The 27,752-nt window shown below is 33.3% G+C and overlaps 1 protein-coding gene across 4 annotated transcripts in view; it reads right to left on the reverse strand.

Annotated features, from left to right (window-relative positions):
- Positions 1-27,752, reverse strand: part of LOC100332354 (shisa family member 6) — a 214,940-nt gene that overhangs the window by 122,793 nt on the left and 64,395 nt on the right. For all 4 annotated transcript variants that reach the window (XM_073944118.1, XM_073944117.1, XM_073944119.1 and 1 more), the window contains exon 5: positions 18,084-18,152. In XM_073944118.1, the coding sequence (XP_073800219.1) occupies positions 18,084-18,152 (69 nt within the window). The remainder of the gene's footprint in view (positions 1-18,083; positions 18,153-27,752) is intronic.

Below are 27,752 nucleotides of genomic sequence, written 5' to 3' on the forward strand. Positions count from 1 at the left end.
AGATTACTTAAATTAAATTCAACAGTTATGTTTAAATCAGAGCAGCAGAGTAATTTAGTAAGTTAGTAACTAGTTACTGTAATTAGATTATTTTTAAATTAATGTTACTTTTAATGTAATTTCCTTAAATACTTTACATAAATTTAACAGTTCTGTGTAAATCAATAGGGTATATGCAGAGTTAGTGTTTCTTCCCATACTGAGGAACTTCCGGTGAACAGTTATTGTGACTTTTTGACATTTTATACGGTTCCTTTTACAGCACCAATGTCGTAATGTAATTAATATTTAATTAGTTAAATAGACTTCAGCGTTTATTTAGTTGCTCAAGCATAAAACGTGATAAAAAGCCGTTCACATGCACCCGCCTGTCAGGATTAGCAGTCTAGCGCAGAAGCTCCCTTGAATATACTGGGGTAAAATAAATGTTCATATTATAAAGACATGGTGTGAAAAAAAGTAATTTAATGTAGTGCTTTTTGTACAAGCTGAGACCAACTTTATATCGGAAATCACTCAGCCAGTGGAGATTGCTGATTTTGAAAGAAAACAGACCTTAATTGCGCAGATTTTGTAACTGCACACAGTTAAAATAGGGCAAATTAACTACAGTTACATATAATGTACTAGCTCTAAATATTGTACATAAATACAACAGTTCTGTGTAAATTAGAGAAGCAGAAAATCAAATTAGTAGTTTTGATATGTAAATTTTAGAGATAAAAATTTCAGGTGTAATTAGTTACAAAGCAACCAGTTGCTGTAATTAGATTTTTATTTTTTATTTTTTTGCTGAAAAGTTAAAGAGATTACTTTAGTTGTAATTTAATAACAGTTATTTATAATGTACTTGCCTTAAAAACGGTACACACATTTTACCATTCTGTGTAAATCAGTTCAGAGAAGCAGAGTAACTTTGTTTGTTTTTGTTATGTAAATTTTAGAGGTGAAACGGTTTGAAAATTTTCGTATCGCGATAATAGTAACCAAATGTGTCACAGTTATCAATATCTCCAAATTTTATTTCAGTTACTTTAATTACATTACTTTTTCGCTGAAAAGGTAAAGTAAGGGATTACTTAGGGTAATTTAATTACAGTTACTTATTAGTAGGCCCACACGGAATCTGCGCGCAGAATTCCGCAGATTTTCCACAGATTTTCCGCAGAATTCCGCAGATTTCTGCAGATTTTTAGCCCATTATTAATTCTGTTTATTTACTTAAGTAAATGTGTAAATCTGAATTTATTCAGTTTTTATTCAGTAATTTATTACTTTTTATTTAATATATTAAGATTTTAGTTATGATACTCCGCTGGATACTCCCAAAATAATTCCGCAGAAATCCGCAGATTTTTACCAAAATTCTCCGCAGAAATAGCAAAAAATGTCCGCAGATTCCGTCTGGCCCTGCTTATTAGTACTTGTCTTATATACTGTACATAAATTTGACCATTCTGTGTAAATCAGTTCAGAGAAGCAGAGTATTTTTATTTTTGCTTTTTGTTATATAATATCAAACTTGAAAGTTATAGTGACCAAATTTATCACGGTTATTAATATCATCAAATTTTATTTCCTTTTATTTCACAAGAACAGAATGGAAGTTTTAGTTTTGTAACAACACGATAGTGAAATTAGTCACAAAGTATATAGTTACTGTAATTAGTTTACTTTTTTGCTGAAAAGGTAAAGTTAGAGATTACTTTGTTTGTTTTTGTTATATAAATATTAGAGATGAAACAGTATGAACATTTTCGTATTGTGATTATAGTGACCAATCGTATCACAGTCATCAATATCATCAAGGTTTTGTTAAAATGTAAAAAATAAACATCATAAACACTTAAACACTTCAAACGAACAAATACGATTTCCAAAGTTTTACACAATTTTGCAATAATCAACAAAAACATGGATCCCTGCATTTTGGTTTTGTTAACTTCTGTTAGTATTATTTTGTGTACATGTACGTTCATTTTTGGGGGGCTTTTATAGCTACATTTGATTTTCTCACTCAAGGTATTGTTTGCTTTACCTGCACTTGAAAAACGTACATCACATCCATGTTTACCTTGTTTTTGAGAAAAGTGTATAAAGCTGCTTCAAAAAAGCCGAAACGGGCTGTAAGAGTTGCTGAAAATATTTCATTGCATTTTTTTTTTATTGATATTGCAATAATAATGTAAAAATCACGCTAATCTATCACGATTTGGTTGGAGCAATACTAGCTGTAAAACAATTTACCATGGTTTACCTCTGTTTAATCATTATCACACTATTAAACACATTTTGCAGAATAATTCTATTTTTCCAATATAGAAGTTTACATTTATCAAGACAATTAAAAATGCTGAAAAGACAAAGATCTGAGTCAAAACTTTGTCAATATGTGGTATTTATGAAATATTGTATCATTCCTTTGAAATATTTTGTATTTCCATACATATATAGTGTATAATTCTTTAACCGTTACTATTTTAACCATTTTTAACAAAGCTAATGTTTGGCTCAATTTTAAAGAAATAAGTTTAATTTATATAAATGCATTGAGATTCATGAGGATTTTAAGTGTTAAGTCTAATAATCAAATTACTTATTGAGTAATTAAGTTCAGACATAGTCATTTAAAACTATAAATATAGTAGTGTAGTGTAGTTTTATATTTAAAATTATGTTATTATAATAATTCAAATACAATTTTAATGACATAATAAGTAATTAAATATTGTTTGAAGTCACTTGCACAGCTCTGGTGTTGAATATATTATGACCGAATGTTCATTTTTGGGTGAACTGTCCCTTTAAGAGCTGCAGTTTGGCAAAAGGGCGAAAAAGTCATTTTTGATTTTGAAGACAAATTTGAACATGCATTCACTGGGAACGATTCTGATGTTTATTATTCAGCCTGTAACTGTTTCGCAAATGAGCTGGGTATTAGAAACCTCTCTTGCATGAATGTCAACACAAAGCTCACAGTCTGCTTAAGTTTTTGGCCTCTCTTTCTTTTCAAGGACAATCATTTTCAAGCTGCTTCGAACACTTTTCCGGTCCATATGCAGCATGTAAACAAAGCGGTTCAGAATGTTGCAAACTTTTACTGGGCAAGTATGCATCACATTAATCAAATAGAAAAATGACATTTGCAGTGTTACAAAAAGGAGTATTTTGATTAAATGCTGTTCTTTTGAACTTTTTAGTCAGCAAGGAAAATAAGTATTGAACACATCATGGGAATGGGAATGACGTTTCTAAAGGAGCTGTTGACATGGAATTGAGCCAAAATTTGGTAAAAACCCAAACAATACAAACATAAAAATAAAACAAACAAAAACATCTGAAAATGTTGTTGTCTTAAAAACAACGGTATGACACAAGGAGAAAGAACTGAACTACTAAAATGAATTTAACACTTTATATAAAAGGCTCTTTTGGTGGTGGCAGCTTTAAGGCAGCTCAGGTGTGATGAGTTTTTCACAGACTTCAACAGAATGTCAAAATCTTGATGGTTCTGTGGGTCTCATCTATCAAATCTGATCTTTATTCTGTATTTTCTATTGGATTTAGCTCAGGGGATTGGCTGGGCCATTCTTCAGCTTGATTTTCTTTCTCTGAAAGCATTTGACAGTTTCCTTGGCTGTGTTTTGGATCACTGTCTTGCTGAAATGTCCGCCCTGGTTTCATCTTCATCATCCAGATAATGTAGATGTTGGACTGAAGCAGCTAATATTCATTGAAAATGACAAGGGGCAGAGGGTTGCTGAAGAACTACTGAGAGACTTCAGCTGCTGTCTGGGTTTTAACTGCCTTTCTACACCTTCCTTTCTTTATGTGTTTAATACTTTGTTAATTTGTAAACTAATTAGATTTTCTTTGCATATATGGATTTCTTTGGTTGTTACCAACATCTCATTTCAAGTAAACCTTTAGAAATATGTTTTCTGAGAAAAACTGTATTATTTTCCCTGCTGTACATTAAAAATCCTTGTCAGTGTTTTCTAATCTTGTTTTAGATTGCATAGTCACTTCTTTTTAATGCATTATCTTTCAAATTTTTGCTCTCTAGTAAAGACATGTTGATTTAGGAACATTGTTATTACATTTTTTGTTATAAGACAAGACAAAACACTGAATAACAAAATCCTTTCCAATGTATATCAAAGAGGAAAACCCAAGACGCTTTTTGATACATTATCTTTCAATGCATCATCTCGAGTAAATACATATTGATTTAAGAACATTTTTACTATACAATCAGACAAAACACTGAATAATAAAGTCATTTCCAATGTAAACCAAAGAGGACACTTGTGACTTCATTTTGAGTAGTTTCAAGAGGAATCCAATGAATAAATTAAATCAATCCCTGCATTGAAAAAAAATTATCACTGAATTATTATTTTTTTTTTTAAGGTAAGTGGTTGCAAGCAATTTATTTGGGCTGAATTTAAGCAAATTAAGTTGAACAATAAATAAAATTTTTTTGTTTGTTTAAATTCAGCCCATATAAATTGTCTGCAACCAGGTACCTTAAAAATTAAGTAAATCCAATGAATATTTGTGTGTGTGTGTGTGTGTGTGTGTGTGTGTGTGTGTGTGTGTGTGTGTGTGTGTGTGTGTGTGTGTGTGTGTGTGTGTGTGTGTGTGTGTTTGTGGGAGAGCTCTGTAATCTGAACAGCCGTTAGTGTTTAGTGTCATATTTCCAGTTAAAATGATCCTGATATTTCTGAAGCGTCAGAAAGACCACACAAAGTGTCTGACCGCAAGCGAGGAACGAAGCAGACATGATAAACAGACGCTCTCTCTTGATCCGTCCGCGTGTCATTCAGACGGATGGCTCAGACTGGCCCAGGTCATTACCGCTGTCAAATAAATCTACAGCCGCTCCACCCGGACCGTGAATCACAGAGATGATGAAGAGACAGACAGGTGGAGGCATCTGAAGAAACACAGCACTCACCTGCACTCTCACTCTCAGTCCAGTCAAGCACAGCGCTTAACCAGCACAGGCTCATTGGGAATAAGTTCCCAGAGATACTGTACATTTTTTTGCTAACAGCAAAGTACCTCATTCCAGCAATGTTTGATTGCAGTATGTCTTGAAAAACCCACCAGAGGCAGCTGTGTACATTTTTGAGGATTTCATATTTCTGTGAATCTCAAATAAGTTATTGGGCCACATTTCTCATACGTGACATTAACATGTCTTCCTATGACATTGCGATCAACTGATCCACAATCCTCTTCCCTAAACCCAACCGATAGTGTTTACAAAAGCAAAAGAGATGACAAAAGTGCATAGTTTTACCACAAACTCACATTGTTCTTTTTGTTTCGTTTTTCTGGGAGCTAACATTGCCGTACATGGCTCTGCATCCCAAGTAAGGCACTGTACCAGGCGAGCTACTGAGCAAACTGACCTTATCGTAAAGCGTTGAATTATGGAAGACAGTCATGTTTGCGTTTTTGCTATTTATTCATTACTGCATGAACAATTATGCAAAATCAATCTTATCCATCGCTAAGCTGTGCCTGTAAATATTTTACAGCTGTAGTGTTATAGTATTTGTATAGTATAGTACTATAGTATAGTATTATAGTAAAATACTATTGTATACTATTATGGTATTTATTTTTGATATAAAATGCAAGCAATAATTAATTAATTAATTATTAATTAATTCATTCATTCATTCATTAAATTAACAACTTTGTTTATTTATTCATTCCTTCATTAACTCAAACAATCAATCAATCAATCAATCAATCAATCAATCAATCAATCAATCAATCAATTAACAAATCAATCAATCAATCAATCAATCAATCAATCAATCAATCAATCAATCACTGTTCATCCATTTACTTAACCAACTACCAACCAACAGTTCATTAATTAATTAATTAATTCATTCACTCCATCAATCAATCAATCAATCAATCAATCAATCACTCTGTTCCATCAATCACTCTGTTCATTCATTTATTAATTTAGTTTACTCAATCAACCAACCAACTGGTTAGTTCGTTCGTTCATTCATTTATTCATTCAATCAGTCAATCACTCTGTTCAGTCAGTTACTCCTTTTCCCTCATTTATTAACATTCATTATTCATTACATTCATTCAATAACACAAAACCTATGCTGACTAAAAAATACGTACCAAGAGATACATTCTTAATTTAGCACTCCAGCAATGTTTGCTTGTAACTTGTGTTCTTACAGTAAAAGTAAAAATCTATTTACACCTCTTCCTATCACCTTTCAATCAACGGATCCACACACCCTTTTCCTAAACCCAACCGATAGTTTTTACAAAAGCAAAAAAGAATAGAAAAACTTTTTCTACAATTTCAGAACAAGGTTTTTTTTTTTTTTTCTGGAAGCGCACACAGCCGTTTTTGGCTCTGCATCCCCAAAAAGGCACAGTACAGGGCGAGCTACTAAGCAAACTGACTGCTCTGAAAGCATTCGATTATGGATTACAGTCATGTTTATTTATTTATTTTATTTTATTTTTTGGTATTTATTCAGTGCTGCGTAAACCCCCTATGCAAAAACAATCTTTTATCTGTTGCTAAGATGTGCCTGTAAATATTTCCCAACTTTAGTGTGATAAAACTAAAGTTGTCAGGAACATAACGCCTAATAGTGTTTGTTTTCCATAGAAAATGCAGGCAAATGTACATCGCAGGCTCATTTGGAAATTGGTGCCACGGAAAACATTTTTGCAAATATGTTGTTTCAGTGACATTTGCTTGCAGCTTGTGTTGAAAAATCCACTAGATTTAACATAGTTTATTCTGGTTACTGGAAGTATACTTAGCCATACATGGCTCTACTATCCAAGTACTGCACCGTACTGGGTAAGCTACTAAGTAAACTGACTGGTCCGTACACATTCACTTATGGATAACAGATGCTTTTAAGTTGCTTTGGTGGTATTTATTTAATATTGCGTAAACAAGCGTGCAAAAACAAACAATCCTTAATCTGTCATTAAGGTGTTCCTGTTCATGTTTCCAGACTATTGTGTAAACAGAAGTTGACAACATCATACTGCATTGTAGCATTTTTTTTTCCCCCTAGAAAATGCAGGAAAATGTACAATCCAGGCTCATTGGATATATGTGCCCAGGGATACTTTTTTGGGAACTGTGAAATATGTAGCCAAGGCAATGTCTGCATACACATAATACACCAGAGGCTGCTGAGTACAAGTTGTTTTTGATTTATTTGTTCGGCGCTGCACAAAACCGCATGGAAACAAAAATTTATCCATCAACAACGTGTCCATGTGAATGTTTCACAACTTTAACGTGAAACAGAATACAAGTTTGTGGCATCAACCTCACTTCTAGCCTTCATTTTACTCTGAAAATGCAACCAATTGTATGTCGTGGCAGGTTTTTGCGGGTTTAATTTGTTGGGTTTAACAATACAACTACTGAGGCACTTCTTTAACTTAACTTTATTTTAACTTAAAATAAAATCCATAGATATAGTTCTGACACTGACCTTAATCCTAAACCTTACTTTTAGTACAGTTGGTGTTAAACATGAACAGTTCAATGCCCATCGAATGTATTTGCGTTAATAAAATTCAATATATTAAGGCAAAAAAGCGTTTACATTTATATTGAGTTAACATTGTTTTACATTTTAGACATAATGTTGTCTGTTTTGGCTCAGGTTTGCCATCAAAATAGAGCCACAAGAAATCTGTTTCCATTCATCACACAGCAGTTCTGTTCTGAATGAATCCATGTTTTGAGAGAACTGGGTGAACCAATGATTCATTCTTTCATTAATAAAGAGAGTTACATATTTAATCCCTGAATGAATTAGCTATTTAAATTAACTGAATCAATTACCGACCAACAATTAGCAGCCAGTTATAGTGCTGTACTTAGGGGAATAGTTAATTTCTTATATTAATTTTGGGAAAAAAACACATTAAAGTGACATTTTAAACTTAAATCTTAAAACTATTTACAGTGTAAATCTGTTATTTTTCTCATTTAACAAAATAATGACCATACATTTTTAATTAGTACTAAACTTTGGGGTTATTATCTTAAAATTTAACATGCATACATTTCATTAAATGATCAGGATAATGTAATACAAAGTAAAAAAAAAAATGAAATACTGCTCACGCTGCTTTTACTAAATAATCTAATGAGGTTTTATACTGAAGTGTAGATGAGATCAGTTGTGTGTTCATGTTCGAGTTTCTGGCATATAAAATCCAATACTTTGAAACTGCATCTTGTTCCATTGAGGAGGGTGTATTGAGCCCTGTTTATTGCAGTACATCATGCTTTTTAAGGTATCAAATTAAATCTCAAAATAATATCAAGCCATGAGAGCTGGCGCTATTAATATTGACGGATATTGATGGATTTTAGACCACACCAGCTCTCGTGAAGATGATTGGATTTAATTACATCATTGTCAAATATTATACTTGTATTTGTTAACACTTACAGCCAAGCAACACAAATATGAAGCAGCACAACTGTTTTTAACATATGAGCTGGCTTTGCATAAGCCTGTGTTAATGCATACTTTGTAGTATTGCATGAAAAACGAGTGACAATAACAAATTCAGTCCAGACTCATTCTGAAAACGTAGTCCCGTGGACGTTTCTGGAGACCGCGAAATACGGCCCAGGAGATATGTATTTTTGCAGTTTTTGTTTTCGCGAATCCACGAGAGATCGATGTGTGCGCTTTTTCGCATCTCAAATGTCTCTCACGAGTGCCATTTGCACCCACACTGTTCTCGCGTAAAGCCACCAGAGGCCGCTGTCAAATGATCTTCTGTCTGACTGACTGAATGATTGACTGTGCAACCGGCTAATTGACTTACCCACCCTCCTCCTTCCCTAAACCCAACCAATTCGATCGATTGACCCGCCCACCCACTTACTTCCCTAAATCCAACTGACAATTTACAAAAGCCGTCCAAAAAAAGAAAAGCCCTCGTCTGATTTTTACCACGTTTTCCGATTTTACCACATTGTCACCCTGTCATGAACTTGAACTTTATTTTTTTGGATTCTGTTTTTGTCCTACCTGCCTTCTGGAACTACTCTTCCCTGGACTCAATCTACTGACGTACACGATGCCGTCGTGCACTGGACAAACTGGTTGCGGTGGGAAAGCCCTCCATACGGAGGTAAGCGGTCAGCCGGTAAGCGTGAAAAGTGACTACATAATTTGCAGTCTCCAGAAACACCACGGGACTACGTTTTCAGAATGAGCCTGTGTTGAACAAATTAGAGTAAAAATCCCTTAATTTACGCTGTCCTAAGGGTTAATGTGAATAATGGGACATGGAAACACATTTGCAGAATTAAAAATGTGACATAATGAACATCCACATCCAAGTGATCAATCAGCTCTCTAGATTATTATTGCCTTGTTTAGTGTTGGTAACTAAGTAACTTGTTGGTAATTTGTTTACTACAGTGGTTAACCAATACTACAGTCAGCTATTCCAACAACTTGATGGAAATCCACTTAATTTTTTTTGCAAACTTTGAAAAAGGTAGCTTAACATTAAAATGGAAACCTGGGTATATATAACAATCAGAAATATTTCTTAAGCATCAACTCATCATATATGAATGATTCCTGAAGAAACATGTACAACACAGGCTCATTCTAAAAACGTAGTCCTGCGGACGTTTCTGAAGACCGCTAATGATGTAGCCGGAGGTATGTATGGCTGCATTTATTTATTTTAAGCGGACGCTACTGGGCGGTGTGATGCCGTTCTTTTTGGCACTTACCAGCTGACCGCTTACCTCCATGTGGAGGGCTTTCCCTCTGTGACCAGTTTGTCCAGTTAGCTCGTCATGTACGTGGGCGGACTTGAGACACAGAGAGAAATTGACCACGACAACAACTGGGTTCGAGTTCGGAAAAGAGTGGTTCCAGAAATCAGGTAAGACGAAAACATCCAAAAAATAAAACGAATGAGTGGACAACAGGTTAAAAATGTGGTAAAATCCAAAAATGTGGTAAACATCAGACTAGGGCTTTTTTTCTTCTTTTTCTGGACGGCTTTGGTAAAACCGTCGACTGGGTTTAGGGAGGTAAGCCGGCGGGCGGGCGGGTCAATCGTTAAAATTGGTTGGGTTTAGGGAAGTAGAAGAGTGAGTCACCCAGTCAATCGTTCAGTCATTCAGTAGGTCGACAGCGGCCTTCAGTGGGTTCACGCGAGAACAGAACGGGCGCGAATAGCACTCGCGAGAGACATTTGAAATGTGAAAAAGCGCACACAGTGGCCTCTCGTGGATTCGCAGAAACAAAAACTGCAAAAATACATACCTCTCGGGATGTATTTCGCGGTCTCCAGAAACCTCCATGGGACTACGTTTTCAGAATGAGCCTGGGTTGAACATGTAACACTGAAGACTGTAATAAAACAGTGAGTACTGAAAGTAATTGTATGTAACTGTTACATGTCCAAGTATTTCTTTATATATCATTGACAGGTGGCTTATAAGAACCTACACTGCAGCACATTGGAGGCAGCAACTTGAGCGGCCATCCAGATGAGGAGTTGTGCTTTTTTTGTTTTCAGCCTTTGTTTTGTTGTGATTCCTCCCATAGTTTGTTATTATATTGCTTGTTTGTTTTTTAGAAATTCTCCCAGACCGATCCATTTTGTGTTATGGCTGTGGCTATAACAGTAATTAAACTATAAATACAGCTTTAATGGGGTCATAAACTAAGAAACCAAAACTTCATTGATTTTTTAACATAGAAGAGATCACAGCACTATAAAAGCATCCAGTAAGTTTCGGAGCTCAAAACATTGTTATTACTCTAAAAACAGCTTATATTAAAGGCGGGATGCCAAAATGAGGGGAAATGTAATGTTTCAGTCTATGATGTAATAGGGTGGATAAGCCTCTCCTCCGCAGAAGATCAATGTCTACTTCACTGCCCGTTCAGCCCTGTTAATATGCAAACCTGTCAACCAATTGCAGAAGTGGGCGTTTACTTCTGAATCTACAATTGGCCACGCCCACACAAACAGAGCATTCTGATAAGGAGTCAAAACCAACACATAAAATAGCCAAATGACTTTTAAATTTATATTTTTTAATGTAAGTAACATTATTAGTGGACCTTAGTGAGCAGTAAAAATGCGATATGAGCCTTTTAAATCATAGGAATAAATGACATTTTACAATATATTCTTCTAGAAAACAGGTATTTTTAATTGTAATATTTCACCATTTTAGTATTTACCACAGCTTTGATCAAATAAATGCACGCATTTATGAAAACTAATATAGTAGCTACTTATTTCAAAGCAGCTTTTACAAAAACAAAAATAATAGATTTTCTCTATTGAGAGCAATCAATAAAACAGCTTGTTTAAATGTAAAAGTCAGACAGAAGATGGAAATGGTCATGAAAACCAAAACATTACAAGAGGACCTCAAGGAGACATTGCAAGGCATCAAATATGAATGAAACGACCTCTGGTTTGCCTCTGTTACTAAAGCAATTATAATAATTTACACCAGGTGATGCAAGCATGTGATTTAATAGCACCAGTTTTCATCTCTGAAGAACTGAAGTGTTATGAAATAGCATTAGAAAACATTATGGGTTATTGTTAAGTGATTAGATTTGCTTAATGCTTCAACTCAAGAGGTATTAAGTGTTATTAACACTCAAGAAGTCTTGATATACAGCATCTTAAGGGTTTGCTAACTAGTAGTGTGACTTTAAGCCATTAACACAGTCATTCGGGTACTAGACGTGTGAACCTGTAGCAGATCTGAAGTGTTGAGGTTATTGTTTTAAAGAGTTCTGCATTAAGATGATCACTGAAGTCTATTTGAAAAGAACATGGTATAATATTAATGCGCTCATCACTCTATCCATCCAATTATTTATCCTTCCATCTACTAATATCTTTTATTCTCTGCCCATCCATTCATCCATCTATTGCTCTATTCATCTCTTTATATATATGCATTGTTTCCATTCACTCATTGCTCCATTATTAATCTATTCATTTACAATTACTGTCTTTCCATCAATTGCTCCATCACTTCACCCATTAATCCATCCCTCAATCCATCCATCTACAGTACCACTCCATACATTATTTTCTCGATCCATCCATTTACCCATCTGTCACACCATTCATCCATCCATCCATCCAATCATCCATCCAAATAATACATTGATTCAATGATCTATCCATCATCTCTCAGTCAATCCATCTATCAATGTATGTTAAATTCTCTATCCATCCCTTCATCCATCTATCGGTGCATTACTCTATTCATTCCTCACTTGATAATTTTAATTCTTTATCCATCTATTATTTAATCACTCTATCTATTACTGTCCGTACATCCATCCATCAATCCATCCATTCATCCATCCATCCATCTATCCATCCATCCATCCATCCATCCATCCATCCATCCATCCATCCATCCATCCATCCATCCAACTTTTTACATTAATTTCTTTATCCATCTATTCATCCATCACACAATCCATTAAAATATTCATCAATTACTGCCCATCTCTCCATTCATACACCCACCTATTAGTCTATCCATGTATCCATCAATCATTGTAATAATGAGGTTTAATCACCAATCACAATCACTCTCTTCAACCACTGCTCTATCTGTCCATTCACCTATCAATCCATATAAATTCAATCATTAACTCAATCACTATGCTCTGTCAATCACTCTGTTCATTCATTTACTCAACTAACCAACCAACAAACAACAATTCAATAGTTGAATCACTAATTCAGTTACACAATCATTCACTCAGTCCTGTCATTCATTCATTCATTCATTCATTCATTCATCCATTCATTCATCCATTACCTCAATCAATCCATCACTAACGAACCAACCAACCAAGCAACCAACCAACCAATCATTCGTTCATTCATTCATTCATTCATTCATTCATTCATTCATTCATTCATTCATTCATTCATTCATTCCACCCATCACTTTACTCACTCCCTCACTCCCTCCCTCACTCACTCACTCACTCCCTCCCTCACTCACTCACTCACTCACTTACTCACTCACTTACTCACTCACTCACTCACTCCATCCATCCATCCATCCATCCATCCATCCATCAATCAATCAATCAATCAATCAATCAATCAATCAATCAATCATTTAAAATATACAGATCCATCTATTTATCCATGGCTGTATACATTCATTCATCATTCTATTGCTGAAATGATGACATTTGCTCTCAGCATTTTTTCTTTACTCTTATTTTACAAATTTACTTATCACATGAGTTTCTCCAGTAAATTATGTTTCACACAGACAGAAATCAAACACAAGAGTTCTGTTAAACACTAGACAGTGTGCTTTTTGTTCATGGTTAAGAGTTTAAGGGCACTCGCTGGGTTTGATGTTAAGCGTTTGATGTGTAAATTGTTAAGACGTTTTGAAACTGAGTGTTTCCTTTACTCTGGCTGATTGATGGGAGCACAGTTACACATTTAGGCAAGGTTACAGCACTGTACGCAAACCCTGTCAGTCACGCTGACGTTTCTGTCTGCTGTTCATCATGACGGACAGATGTTTTCGTCTGCTATTTAAGTGGATCTGACCGCTGCTTGGCACTGATCTCTAAAACGACACACTCTGTTACGACATTTGAACAGGTGTGAGACTTCAGCACCTGATAACATCCCAGCTATAAAACACTGCCACAGATATTAAATTCCTGCTCAGGGGAATTTACAGGAGACATTATAATAAAACACAACATAATTTAAAACACTCTGATTGGAGCAATGGGACTCATTTACATCTGCAATGCATGTCAAATGAAGTAAAAAATAATTATAAATTAAATTTAATAAAATAAACTTAATATAGAAAATAATAAATAATAATAGTAATAATAAAGTAATACAATTTTAAATTATATATATATATATATATATATATATATATATATATATATATATATATATATATATATTTATATATATATATATATATATATATATATATATATATAAACAATTTAAATTAAATAAAAAATCAATAAAAAACAGGCACTTTATATCAAACATTTTAACTGAAATTATTAATAATAATAATCTATTTATAAATGTTATTTATTTATTTTTAACTTAAAGTTATATTCAAAGTTATTCATTTGATAGTCATTCATTCATTCCTTCATTTTCTATTTACCTTAGTCCTTTTATTAATATGGGTTCGCCACAGCAGACACATACACGTACACTGTAGTAGATTTAGCTTACACAATTATTATTATATTATTATTACTATTATTTTTGTTGTTGTTGTAGTAATAATAATAATAATAATACAAATACTACTACTACTACTAATAATAATAATACTAATAATAATACTAATACTAATAATTATAAAATAATAATAATAATAATAATAATAATAATTATTATTATTATTATTATTATTATTATTATTATTATTATTGGCTATTATTATTGACAATTATTATTATTATCATCATTATTATTATTTTTATTATTATATTTTTTTTAAAAATCACTAACAGTCTACTTATAATCTAATGAGAATTAGTTGGCATGTTGATTTGATGTAACTTAAATTCAACAATCAGAGCATCAAAATAAAGTGGCCATACATTTTTCTTATGTCTTGAAACAGTTGATTAATATTTTTAATATTATATTATTAATATTATTTTTCTGTTTTTAATGGGTTAGTGTAAGTTGACATGTACTTGCAAAGTTTCTTATAGTCAGTTAAATGTCTGTTGAAGGAGCAATTTTAACAGATATTCTGCAGACAGTCTACTAATACTCAAATGGACCATTAAAATAAAGTGCTACCAAATATACAAGCCTTTTACTGAATGGAATATATACCAACTGAAAACATTACGGTGTAATGTCGAAACTGCAGTTTCCTTTCGTGCTCATGCAACGTCTATGATGCTTCCTCAACTCTTAATTAAAAATGACATATAAAACCAAAAGCACAACTTTGCTCAACGGTGCTTTGTGGCACACATGGTAAACACTTTGTTCCGATCGCTAACCCTTTGCAGGCAGCACTAATAATGTTTGCAGTATAATTAAAGCTCTAATTAGAGCAGGTCAGTGTAATAATCCAGGGTTTCGACAAAGAGGGGTTTAAGCCGGTTTAGAGTCAAACGCTGGTGTAGAATTATATGGAACAGTGGATCAAAAGGATCGCCATGGTAACAGAGAGGAGAAAACTGCAACAACAGTCATTAATAACCTAGAGGTCCTGTACTGGGAATAACCACAGAAAACACTCAGTCCTTCAGAATCTAAAGTTCATTTACATCAAGTACAAGAGAGCAAATTAAAGCAGAACTACTTCATTTACAAAACACACAAACGCCATCTGATCCACAAACAAACTAGCTCCATTTTCCAACGCCCCATTATGCTTTGTGTGAATTAACAAGTTATGCTGTAATCAAAGAGCAAAGTGTTTTAAAGGCTGGAATTAAATAGAAATATTACAATATACATTAATATTTTACTTCAAATGGTGTTCAAAAGAACTTATGGCATAACTGTTTTGAGCATAATGTGCATTAAACCAATCAGAGTCTCATCTTCCTTTCCCTTTTAAGAGTCAGGTGAGTCGCGCCATGTAGCATTTGCTATTTATATGGCAATCTTTGTAAGTGGAAAAACTGAACGCTTCACTAGCGAGAAAACACTTAAACAGAGCATCTGCAGTACAAGGATAAAGAACCAGCCTCCTCATTTGGTCTCTTAACTTTCTCTTTACCTAATTTTTACTCTTTACTCCTTTACTCTTATGGATAAGGAAACGTCTCCAAAACCCAACAGGTGGACAAATCTGAACTTGTTTTCATTAAAACAAATATAAAATGCATTTAATAAATAATACTGCTAATAATAATATTAACATTATGCAAATGCAGACTGTCATGAACAAACTGAAAAAGCCCCCAGGACATGAAGCAGTGGATGCAGTGGTTTTTATATTGATGTAGAAAAAATATATATATATATATATATATATATATATATATATATATATATATATATATATATATATATATATATATATATATATATATATATATATACATATATATATATATATATATATATATATATATATATATATATATATATTTTTTATCCGCATAGGCTAGGCGCATAACTAACACACTCTGGACTTTAGACCAGCTTTTAGTTGGTCAATGGCGCGGTCTCTTTCAGTTACTCAAAATAGCAATGTGCCAACATTGTGCATTAACACATCTCCTTTTCACGTAAAGTTGTCAAGACAAAAACAGGTTATGATATGTTTGCTTATGTCATAAATACCTCTCAAACAATGTCATTCTTATATGTAAAATGACATAACGGAACGAGTGACACATAAAATGTCATGTCATGATTATAAAGGTTTCATGACAGTCTTGTAAACACCCCCTTTAAGTAATGTGTAACTGGATTACTTTCAGAAGATCTTGAACAACCCTAAAAACGCAAAACAGCAGAATTGCAGATATATATTGAATATTACTATACTATACAAGAAAAAAAAAACACATTCAAAAGAGCTTTAACCACAGATTTAATGTATACCTGTGACACTACTGTCACATTACAACACCAAGAGTAAGGCTGCTTGCATGATGGATATAAATAAAGCAGGCAGATGCACTTCTCTTTTAGTTTTCACTGTGGGGTGTTTGTTGCACAACCATATTATTTAAAATTATTTGCTTTTGTCCCTTTGAATGGTAGTTACAACAACCCTCTAATAGAAACACACAAGCCTACAAGATGCAAACGGACACATAAAACCCTTCTACGTACAATGGACAATTTAAAACCATTTGGAAAAAAATGTCCTAAAATTTAGCAGAAATTACACAAATCTACTATAAATAAATAGCTGCAAAAATAATAAGGCTTAATAAACGTAAGAAAAAATTGGGTTAGTATTTAATTTAATTTAATTTAATTTAATTTAATTTAATTTAATTTAATTTAATTTAATTTTATTTTATTTTATTTTATTTTATTTTATTTTATTTACATCTTTTGTAAAGCTGCTTTGGAATCATATTTATTGTGAAAAGCGCTATATAAATAAATTCAAATATATGTCTGTATTCCCCACCCTTTGGGGAAAAATATGTCCTAACAATTTAGCAAAAATGACAAAAAACTGCCATAAATATTTAGACACAAAAAAACTTAAAAAAAAAAATCAAACATTACAATAATTTGGGGACAGTATTTATTTTTGATAAAAAATAATAATAAATAAAATAAAATAAAACAAAAAAATTTAAATTAAATTCATTCAAATTAAAAATGAAATAAAATAAAAGTAAATTAAATTTATTTAAAAAAATATCACAAATTTTGTAAAGCTGCTTTGGAGCCTTAATTATTGTGAATAGTGCTATATAAATACATTTAAATTTGTTTGTTTTCACAGCTATCTAGCAGGGATGAACTCAATTCATCAAATGTGACATTTTTGCCAGATCATGATAACTGAAGCAATGTTGCTGAAATCCAGCTCTAAATGACAAGAATAAATTTGATTTAAAATACAATCATACGGAAAACAGTTATTTGTTTTTTTTATATTCCATATTATTGCATAGTGCTTTATATCAAATAAAAGCAGCTTTGAAATAAGGAAAAATATTAAAAGGTCTTAATTAACATTAAAAACTCCAAATTGCAATGTAAAAAAATTAAACACATAATAAACTACTTATTACAATCACTGACCTTTGCATTATAAAAAATCATTGTTTAAAAATTACTACTACATATAAAACATAAGTCTTCATTAAAATTACTTCATTTTAGAACATTTTGCCACATTTTTGTCTTTTCAGTGCTTTTCAGAGCTTTTTCAGTGCTTGAGCACATTCCAGAGCATCCAAACAGCGGTTTGGTGAAACCCAAAGGTCATCGGTAAGCGTGAGAAAGGTGTGTGTTGAGTTTTGTGTGTATGAATGAAGCACGGTACATACTGTAAGACAGAGGAATGTCCAGATCGCCCTGCCACGACAGCTGCCCGAGATCATCCACAGAGTGCTGCGCTGGAAGAACAAAACACACACACATTACACTCACCTCACATCTAACTTTACAACTCTGCCAAAATTATGAAACATTCATGATCATTTTTATTTCTTTCACTTTATGTGCCCAAAAATGTCCCTCTCAATTTGATTACATCTACACTACCTGACAAAAGTCTTGTCGTCGATCCCGATTGTAAGAAAAACAAATAATAACTTGACTTCTAGTTGATCATTTAAAAAAGTGGATGGCAACACAGACATGAACATTATTGAGCATGTCTGGGGTAAGATGAAGGAGGAGGCATTGAAGATGAATCCAAAGAATCTTGATGAACTCTGGGAGTCCTGCAAGAACGCTTTCTTTGCCATTCCAGATGACTTTATTAATAAGTTATTAGAGTCATTGCAGAGATGTGTGGATGCAGTCCTCCAAGCTTATGGGAGTCATACACAATATTCATTCTGTCTCCACTGCAGCATGGTTTTATATTCTATAGTGGACATTATGTCTGTTAAGTGACAATACTTTTATGGAAGAAGAGTCAGACCTTAATGTCCTAGTTAAATAATTTAAAAAACAATGCATGATCATATTTGATTGTGGTCAAATAAGTGTAATCTAGAGGCTTTAGCCTTACATATAAGCCACTTCTGATACCAAATGATCAACTAGAAGTCAAGTTATTGTTGTTCCTAAAACTTGGATAGGCGACAAGACTTTTGTCAGGCAGTGCACTGTATACTCTTACTAGTGTTTACTCGCATGAGGGCGACATCAACATGTCAATCATAAGAGATTCATCAATAGCAAACCTCTACCGTCCAATCAATGCCTTATAACCAAAATTAAGCCTCGCCCACATTTGTTCTTGCATTCTGTTTCAGTCACATGATCATAATAGGGAATAAAAGATAATACCAAGATCAGTTTGAATTAATTTGGTAAATTTATCTTGATTTAAGAACGAGTGGCCTTCCATCCCCCCCAAAAAAGTATAATTAAATAAAGATAATATTTTATAATATTAAAAATCTCATAATGTTGACTTAAATGTTCAGAGACTGTGATATTTTCTCTGTTTGTCAGACATTAGATACTATATAGATAGACAAGATATTAGGGTCTTCTGAAAAACAAAATGTGAAAATTAAGTAAGTTTACACGAAAACAAAACATTCAAATGTTTTTTTTTTCTGCTTATTTTGCATTATTTTAAGCACTAAAATTTGTATACAAAATTTTATATAAAAAAAATATAATTAAATGTTCATATAAATATAAGTGGTATTTTGAAAAGTGTTGAAAACTAACATTTAAAATAAGCTAAACATTAATATGAAAAATGAAAGCTTCTTTGCTCTGTTAATCCTGGAGCTTTTTGGACGTGGTCTGTGGTTTGTCTGTGACCATTCACCTTTGTCTTTCAGATATTTTTCTTGGCCTACCACATCTTTCCTTCACAAAAACTGTTCATGTGGCCTTCCATTCACTTACTATATTTCTGACTGTGGAAACTTTAAACCTTTAGGATAACTTTTTGTATCCTTCTCCTAATTCGTGTTGATGAATTATCATAGCTTTTAGGTCATTAGGATGCAGTTTTAAGGTTTCCTTGTTGCTACTTTCTGGTTTACAATTAGGAGAAGCACAACTAGCAATGTGTTAGGATTGTTCGGGTTCACCGAGCCACTCAAATCAATTCTGTGCTGTAATAAATTAGCATTGAGTGACAACAGGTTTTAAAAAACACACAAAAGAGAGGGTGCCCAAATTGTTGCATAGCCTAATTTTCATTTCCTAATTTTAATTAATTTCAACACTGTTACACTAAGGATTTCTGTCTGAAAAACATGACATTATCTAGCACGAGAAACCAAATGGCATATCACTGTGATCTTCTCTTATAATGAAAGAGCACAAAGGAGTGCCCAAACTCTTGCATAAAACTGTATTTATATACTTCTATAATGCAAAATAATCTGTCATTTTAAACTAATTTTTCGTTTTATCTTATTAATTTTATCATTAACTTACTTTTATTGATGTATTAGACACTTTATCAGTGACATACAATTAATGACTACACAAAGGTGACACATTTTCAGCATGAGTAAATCTAAATGCACAAAACACAATTGAAAGACTAATAAAGAGTGAATGAGTGATTTAATGTAGGCTGTCAGTCAGTTAAAGTCAGTGGAGAGTTTGAGGAGCAGATAGAAAAAACTCCAGAGAGAATCTCCAAAGCAATTCAATCAGGTGGAATTAAACAGGACGGAGATTAAGGCCAATTTGCATGAACCGCAGGGCTTCAGGGCGCAGTCGAATAAGCAAAAAATACTTAAGCAACTTATTAAAGTCTTTCACCTTGAGGAAGCGCAGCGCGTGGGGCTTTAACTTCATCCTCTTTCACAGGCACATCTGAATCACACGCTGACAATCAGTTCAGTACTGATGATTCAACACACTGACATTCACAGGAAATCGACGGGCTCATTGTGAGTTAGAATAAAGATGCCAATCATTCCATAAATGATGTCACAGACGGAAGCAGTGATGTCACGAAGATTCCTCAGATAGTCATTAATAGACCCTTTTCACAAGACTTATGATGCATTTAACAGTCATCAGCATCTTAAATCTTTGAAAGGTTTTAACATGTTGATAAAAAAACAACGCATGAACATTTATATGTACATATATATATATATATATATATATATATATATATATATATATATATATATGTGTTATGTAATCTTTGCATAAAATTACAAAAGATTAATTACGGCTTGTGTGAGGCATTTTTAATGCAGTGTCTATGGGGGGAGGACCGTAAATTTAGCATTATTCACTTTTCTGGCTGCCGTTATCAGTCTTACACATTTTTTTTCCCTTGATAACACCATCATGGAGTTTTTCTTGTATAATGTTAGCAAATATAATTGTAAAATTGTAAAACAAACAAAAAAAAAAAAGATGTTTTGTACTCGCCCATTCACTGCGCGCTGAGTTTGCCCAACTATGACGACTTCCGCTGCTGAAAAACCAGAAATGTGAAAAGGGTCCACTGGAATTTTAATAATTAATTAAACTTTTACGATATCTACAACCACATTATGACCAATATGTTTTTTGTAATGCATTATATGCTCTAAAAAAAGCTTGGTTGACACAACCCAAAATTTAGTTTGAAGATTGGAATAAGCTAAATAACTCCAACGAGGAGAATGAGCGACTACTTTTGTGGACTAGATGACCAAAACTTAAGGTTTATTTATATTTTTGCTTCTTAGTTTTTGTTGACTTATATTATATAATTTGCTATGCTTGTTGAATGAGTTTGCTAATGTCCTCATTTGTTTTCGACTTGAATTGGTTAATGCAAAAGTAGACATATCAAGCTTTATATAGATACCATAAATCATCATCTTTGTTGACTATTTGCCGAGTTTCCTTTCATTTTAGTGACGTGTTTTTCTGACCACAGTCTGCTCGCGTCTTTAGACGCTTGTAATAACAAAGCCTCGTGGGCGTGGTCACATTAAAACTAATGAGATCAGACTGAAAAACTAGACACAGCGTTGATTTCATACCGATTACTTTATCAAGCAATGTTTGTTTTCAACATGCATAGCTGCCTTTAAAAGTAGACACTTTAAGCTTTCTAGAAATACATGTCTCATCTGTGTGCGTTTTGTATTCGCGGAGTTTCAGCACATTTTACTGACGCGTTTCTAAAAGCAGTTCACGGAGAGAGAAAAGACAAAATGCCTACCCTGTTTGTTTTCCTTATTTTTCAAAAGCACACACGTTTGTTGTTGTTGTGAGTGTACACAACACAAAGTAGACACATAACAGATTCGATTGATGTATTGATCTTATCTGTACGATCAAAACTGAAAGTGTAATTTAAGTTCATTTCAGCAGTTTGACGACACCACAGGTCAAAACGCGTATACGCGGTCTTCGACCCCAGAGGGTTAAATCAATTTGTAAACTTTATAACACTTGTTCCTCTTTTAATCTCTCCTTTCACTAGCCTTTGAAACATAAAGAGGTGGCTCATCCGGGAACTGAACAAACCAAAAGTTGGGTTACTTTTTTTCAATGGGTTTATCCCTATTTGACCCAACGATGGGTTATGACTAGGGCTGGGCGATAAAATCGATAACTGTATTTATTAACTGAACACCACTGTGCGCCTTGAAAGCAATGCCAACAAGCTTAGGGTGTCAGTTTGTCATTTCCAATCGAGCCACATGACTTGCACGACGTACACATGGTGTGCAAGCGGTGCACACATGTGCCACGTGCATTTTCCAGGTACACCTAGTTGAAAAACATCTGAACTTTCCAGCGTGCGTGCGCACCACGGTTTATGTAAATGGAACTAACTAATTGGCTTCACACTTTGTATGGACTATACACATTTCAAGGCAAGGCAAAGTGCTTTACATAAACAGGAATAAAAGAGACAAGTATGAGAAATATAAAAAGAAATAATAAAAACTAAACAGATAAAAATGTGTTAGAACAGGTTATAAAAAATGAAAAAGAAAAGAAAAACATAAGTGTGCGATCTGTCGTCAAAGCACAGTGCTCATTCAGTAAAGGGACAGGTGTGTTTTCAGTCTCGGTTTGAATGTGCCTAATGTTGGAGCACATCTGATCATTTCTGGAAGCTGATTTCAACGGTAGACTAATTACCTCAGACAAACACAGAGCACCTAAACATTGCAGTGCTTTTACTTTTCTCCACAAACTTGTATCATAGCTGCAGCAATGATTCGTTCATTTGTCATCCTTTGAGAAAATGGTTGATGGTTGCCTAGTTACGAGAGATGCCAAAGGAGCGAACTTGTCACTTCAGGTCAGAATAACAACACATGCAAAAAACTAGAGCCGTATAGCAGCAGTGAGGGAATAAAAAAAAAAGGATGTAAGGATGTCTCCAGAGTGGCTTTTTGGTTTCTTTTCTTGTGCATCACATCCACTAGTTCCCCATCTGAAAGATGGTTTAGCCTAGGGGGTAATAGAGTCATTCAACTTCACAACTTGTAATGTTGCAGTATGTATTTGAATAATAATGGCTGATTCCTTTACTTGAAAGCTCTGTTTTGATGATCATAATTTGTTTTGTTTACAGAATTTGAGGTTTACTGTATCATTATTATTGATACCTTACAGATGTTTTAGTTGCACACACTTTGTAACATTTTATTATTCAAGCTTAAGCGTCTCTTTATCAGTTTTGTTTGTTTTATTATAAAGAGATCAGATATTTTTGTTTACATATTTTTGGTTTTTGACTATTAAAACTATTTGCCTTAGTAATGCTGGTAAATTAAAATAAAGTGGTTAAAAATCATACCTGAATGAATTGTTAAAAATAGTTCAATAATTATTGATGAGTGTGTTTACGAATGCAGGAGTGTATAGGTGTTTCCCTGTACTGGGTTGTGGGCGGAAGGGCATCCGCTGCGTAAAACATATTCTGGAATAGTTGGAGGTTTATTCCATTGTGGTGACCCCTGATAAATAAGGGACTAAACCTACACTGAAAAAAATTATTCAGAGATGATTTCTTGGATTTACTAAATTTTAGTGACTGTAAACAATTTATTTGGGTGGATTTAAACAAACAAATTAGGTTGAATTTTATTAAATTTAATTTGTTTGTTTAAATTTAACATAAATAAATTGTTTGCAACAGTTCTGCAGACATCATTTTCAGTGTAAGGAGAATGAATGAATGAATGTTGTTTTAATAAGATCCCTAATAGACTGAAAAGGGATAATAAGTGTGTGGCAGCAATGCATCACCATTCATTATTAAAGCATAATAATAAGAAGAAAAACAACAACAACAACAACAAAAAAGAATGTATAGAATTTTAAAAGTTTTTTGGACTTGAAAAAGGTCAACTATTATTTTTTGTTTGTATGTTTGTTTGCTTGTTCTCTTATTTTTTCACAATTTGTTCCTTTGAGGTTATTATGAATGTAATTGATATTAGCGGAAAATGCTGTGAGCCTCCATAAATGCATGTTATGTTACCGTTATTTTTATGAGCGGATAAAATAAAAGCTGGATGTTCAGCTGGTCAGTGCCGTCGCTGTAGTTTTAACAAAGGCCTGCTGGTGTGCTGATTGTTCTGCATTGTGTGATTGACTCAGGAGAGACAGTGAGCAGCGGAGACGCTTGGCAGCTGTTTTCTTTCCAACAAGCGTCTTCGCTCTGTTAATTAGCTTTAGGAAACGTCATTATTGCACTGTCAACAGCTCAATCTCCCCCGCAGGACACTCACTCCACAAATGAACAACGGCTAAAACGCATTTGGGGGTATTTCCTCTGTGTGCTTTTATTATTCTCTGTATAAGAGAATGTACTTTTATATTCCTCTGTGTACTTATATTAAATATTACAACATGCATTATGCATAAATAAATAAAAAATGTGCCTAAATTGTGATCATCCAGGAGTGAATGTTAGTGCTACAACTCAAACAATAATTGAAACAACTGAAACAAAATAAAGGCATTAAAATGGTTTAAAAATGACTTTCATTTCTTGAAATTAAGCTAAAATAATATTCTGAATTTATATTGTATAGTATAATAGTATATAAATGCTTTACTAAAGATATAAAACTAACCTTAATACCACAAACCTTCATGTTGTGATCGCCAGCAGTGTTTTTCTTTCGTTGGAGGTTACTTCTGCTATTTCTACGAACTACAACACCCAGAACTCTGTGCACCCATCAACTCCTGCAACAGCTGACAATAATCTGGACATTCACACACAGACAGAGCTGTAGCTCATGATGGACTGATGAGTAGGGCTATACACACAGCTCACGTTTACATTCCCATTGCCGAGTCTTGTTTCTTTCACAAACATTATGAAGCGCTTTTCTCCGTTTTGATTCTTTGCCGCCTAGTCTGAACTCTCGCCTGTATTTTGAGCATGTTTATTGGTTTTCCTTTATGTTTTGCTCCTATTTTTGATCATTTCCTGTACGACCTTGCCTTTAATAGACTGCACTGGGAACCGCTCGCCTGTTGTCAGCATCTGCTTTGTAACACTTTGCTTGAAATGAAATATTAGCTAAATAACAATTTTAAATAATCCAGAATTTTAGGTAAAATTGGAAATGTACTCTAGCAACAAACTCAAAAAAGCTGAAATACTACATGTATTAAAGAGGAATTGTGATTGCTATGACTACATTAGAAAAAAATTGAGGGTTCTACATAATTCCTTTATGTTGTCCAACACAAATCAATTAAGAAAACCTTAATCGTTTTTACAAACTTAAGTGGATTGAACAGAATACAATTAAGTTGACCCCCCCAAAAAAACATCATCTTAAATAAATAGTTTAAACCATCAGCAAACAGTATTTTTTCTATGTAAAAGAACAACTTAGAAATGATTTAAAAATGTCTTTTATTACTGTAATACTTTGTAAAAATATTTAAATAATATTTTATGGGTGTACTCACACTAGGCTATCAGAACTGTGCCAAGGCAAATTTGACCCCCATTTGCCGGTTCATTTGACAAGTGTGAGTGCTCCAAATTGCGGTTCAGTTGGCCGCCCCTGACCCGGTTGGAAGAGGTGTGCCAGAGCGCGATTCAGTTCGGCTTTGGCACGGTACACTTGTAGTGTGAGTGCAAAGCATGCCTGAGTGCGAAACTGAAGATGAAACATCACTTTTAAGGGACTGTTTCATATGGATTTATTAATCTTTCTTACCTTTTAATGAACACAAACTGTCATCGTTCATTAAAGATGCCAACCTCTCGCTGCACATTCAGCAAACCACCTAATACCTGCAGCACGATGGCTTTCATGAACATTTTCCAGCATTAAAAGTGGTGGACCTGTTTAGCATAAGATTTGACTGTGAGCCATTGCATCCCCAATGAGTTTAAATAATACAAAACAATATAACTAAGGCAATGTCCACTGTACCGAGCGAAAGCGCTTCTCTTCTGTTAAACTGAACAGTCGCATCATCAATGATGTAAGTGTGCTTGAGGTTGGAAGGTACAATTGCAGTGTGAGTACAGGCTAACTTTTAGTTAGTCACCACAAAACATTTCATATTATTATAGTTTGTAAGTGGAAAATTTGTTTTTCTCCTTTTTTTGGAGGGAGGCATTTATAATTATTTAAAATTTCTATTACTTTCCCAAGCAACTATGTAACTCACAGCTGAACTATCATAGTACTATGCATCGTTTGGGAAAAGAACGATGTATGATGAGTGTTTCCCAAAACCTGTAGTTTTTCTGTCGCAGATCCATTGCTTGAACCAAGTTAGTTATACTGTAAAATGCCTATAATGATGCTCTAAACTGGGCGGAGTAACTACTTCTTTAGAGAAAACCCCATAATTTCTTTGTGCAAATTATATTGTTTTACGCGCACACGCATTTAAAATAAAATCCAATATTAGATTTAGTAAAAACATGCACTCGCTTTCCATATTAACTGAAATATATGTAAATGGAATATATGCCTGTGTTTGCATTACGAATATTATTGAGAAGTTAAACATTATAAATTCTATTCTAAAACATATCACTTAACAAAGGCTAACACATATTCTAATATCATATAAAAATCATATAAATAAATAAACAATTTATTAAGAAATGAAATGTAATATTTATTATTTATTGGAAATGAAAAAAATATATACTTTAATAATAATAATAATAATAATAATAATAATAATAATAAAAATAATAATAATAATAATAATAACAACAACAACAACAACAACAACAACAACAATAATAATAATAATAATAATAATAATATGATAATAACAGTAATACTAATACTACTACTAATACTACTACTACTACTACTAATAATAATAATACTTATTATTATTATTATTATTATTATTATTATTAAGTAGGATATTGTTTGTTTATTTAAAAAAAATGTAAAAGTCTACTTTAACAATTTGACACATGTAAAACATTGCAGAAAGTTTTAACGAGCAGGCCCATGTCATATACAGTACAGATACTTAATAAATAACCCACTATAAATTAAAAGACTTAACGTATGCTTTTTGTTTTCACAAGCTTTGGAGACATAACATAAATTTCGCTTTTAAATAATAGGTCACCTGTAGCTTTCGCCATAAGGCTGTTGAAAATGACATCAATGTTTTCAAAGTGCACTGCGAAGGGAGCACAGATGTAAACATGAAGGTCGCTAAAACTGAACTGTAAAATAGTTTGGAAGCAAATTATACTTAAGAGAGACTTTAATGCTTTTTTATTTTTAATAATTCCAACTTTGAATGTTAGAATGTTCTAAATGAATAGGGCATAGGGGGATAAGTGGGAATAGAACACAGCCAGGAACTATGTTTCTAACTAAAGCTACAGAGCTGTAGCTGCGAGTCCTCAAGTTTGCAACGCAGTTTGTGAATGTTCATTGGAGCGATGGATTTGGGAAATGGCAAATCAATAAACTTTGTTTGTAACGACAGAACTTGGGAGACAATGGTTTTGTCAAATGCACCCCTGATCGATGACACCTAATAAATAATATTAACACTGTTTGACTTTTTTTTTT

Source organism: Danio rerio, chromosome 3 (genome assembly GCF_049306965.1).
Source record: "Danio rerio strain Tuebingen ecotype United States chromosome 3, GRCz12tu, whole genome shotgun sequence".
Lineage (NCBI taxonomy): Eukaryota > Metazoa > Chordata > Actinopteri > Cypriniformes > Danionidae > Danio > Danio rerio.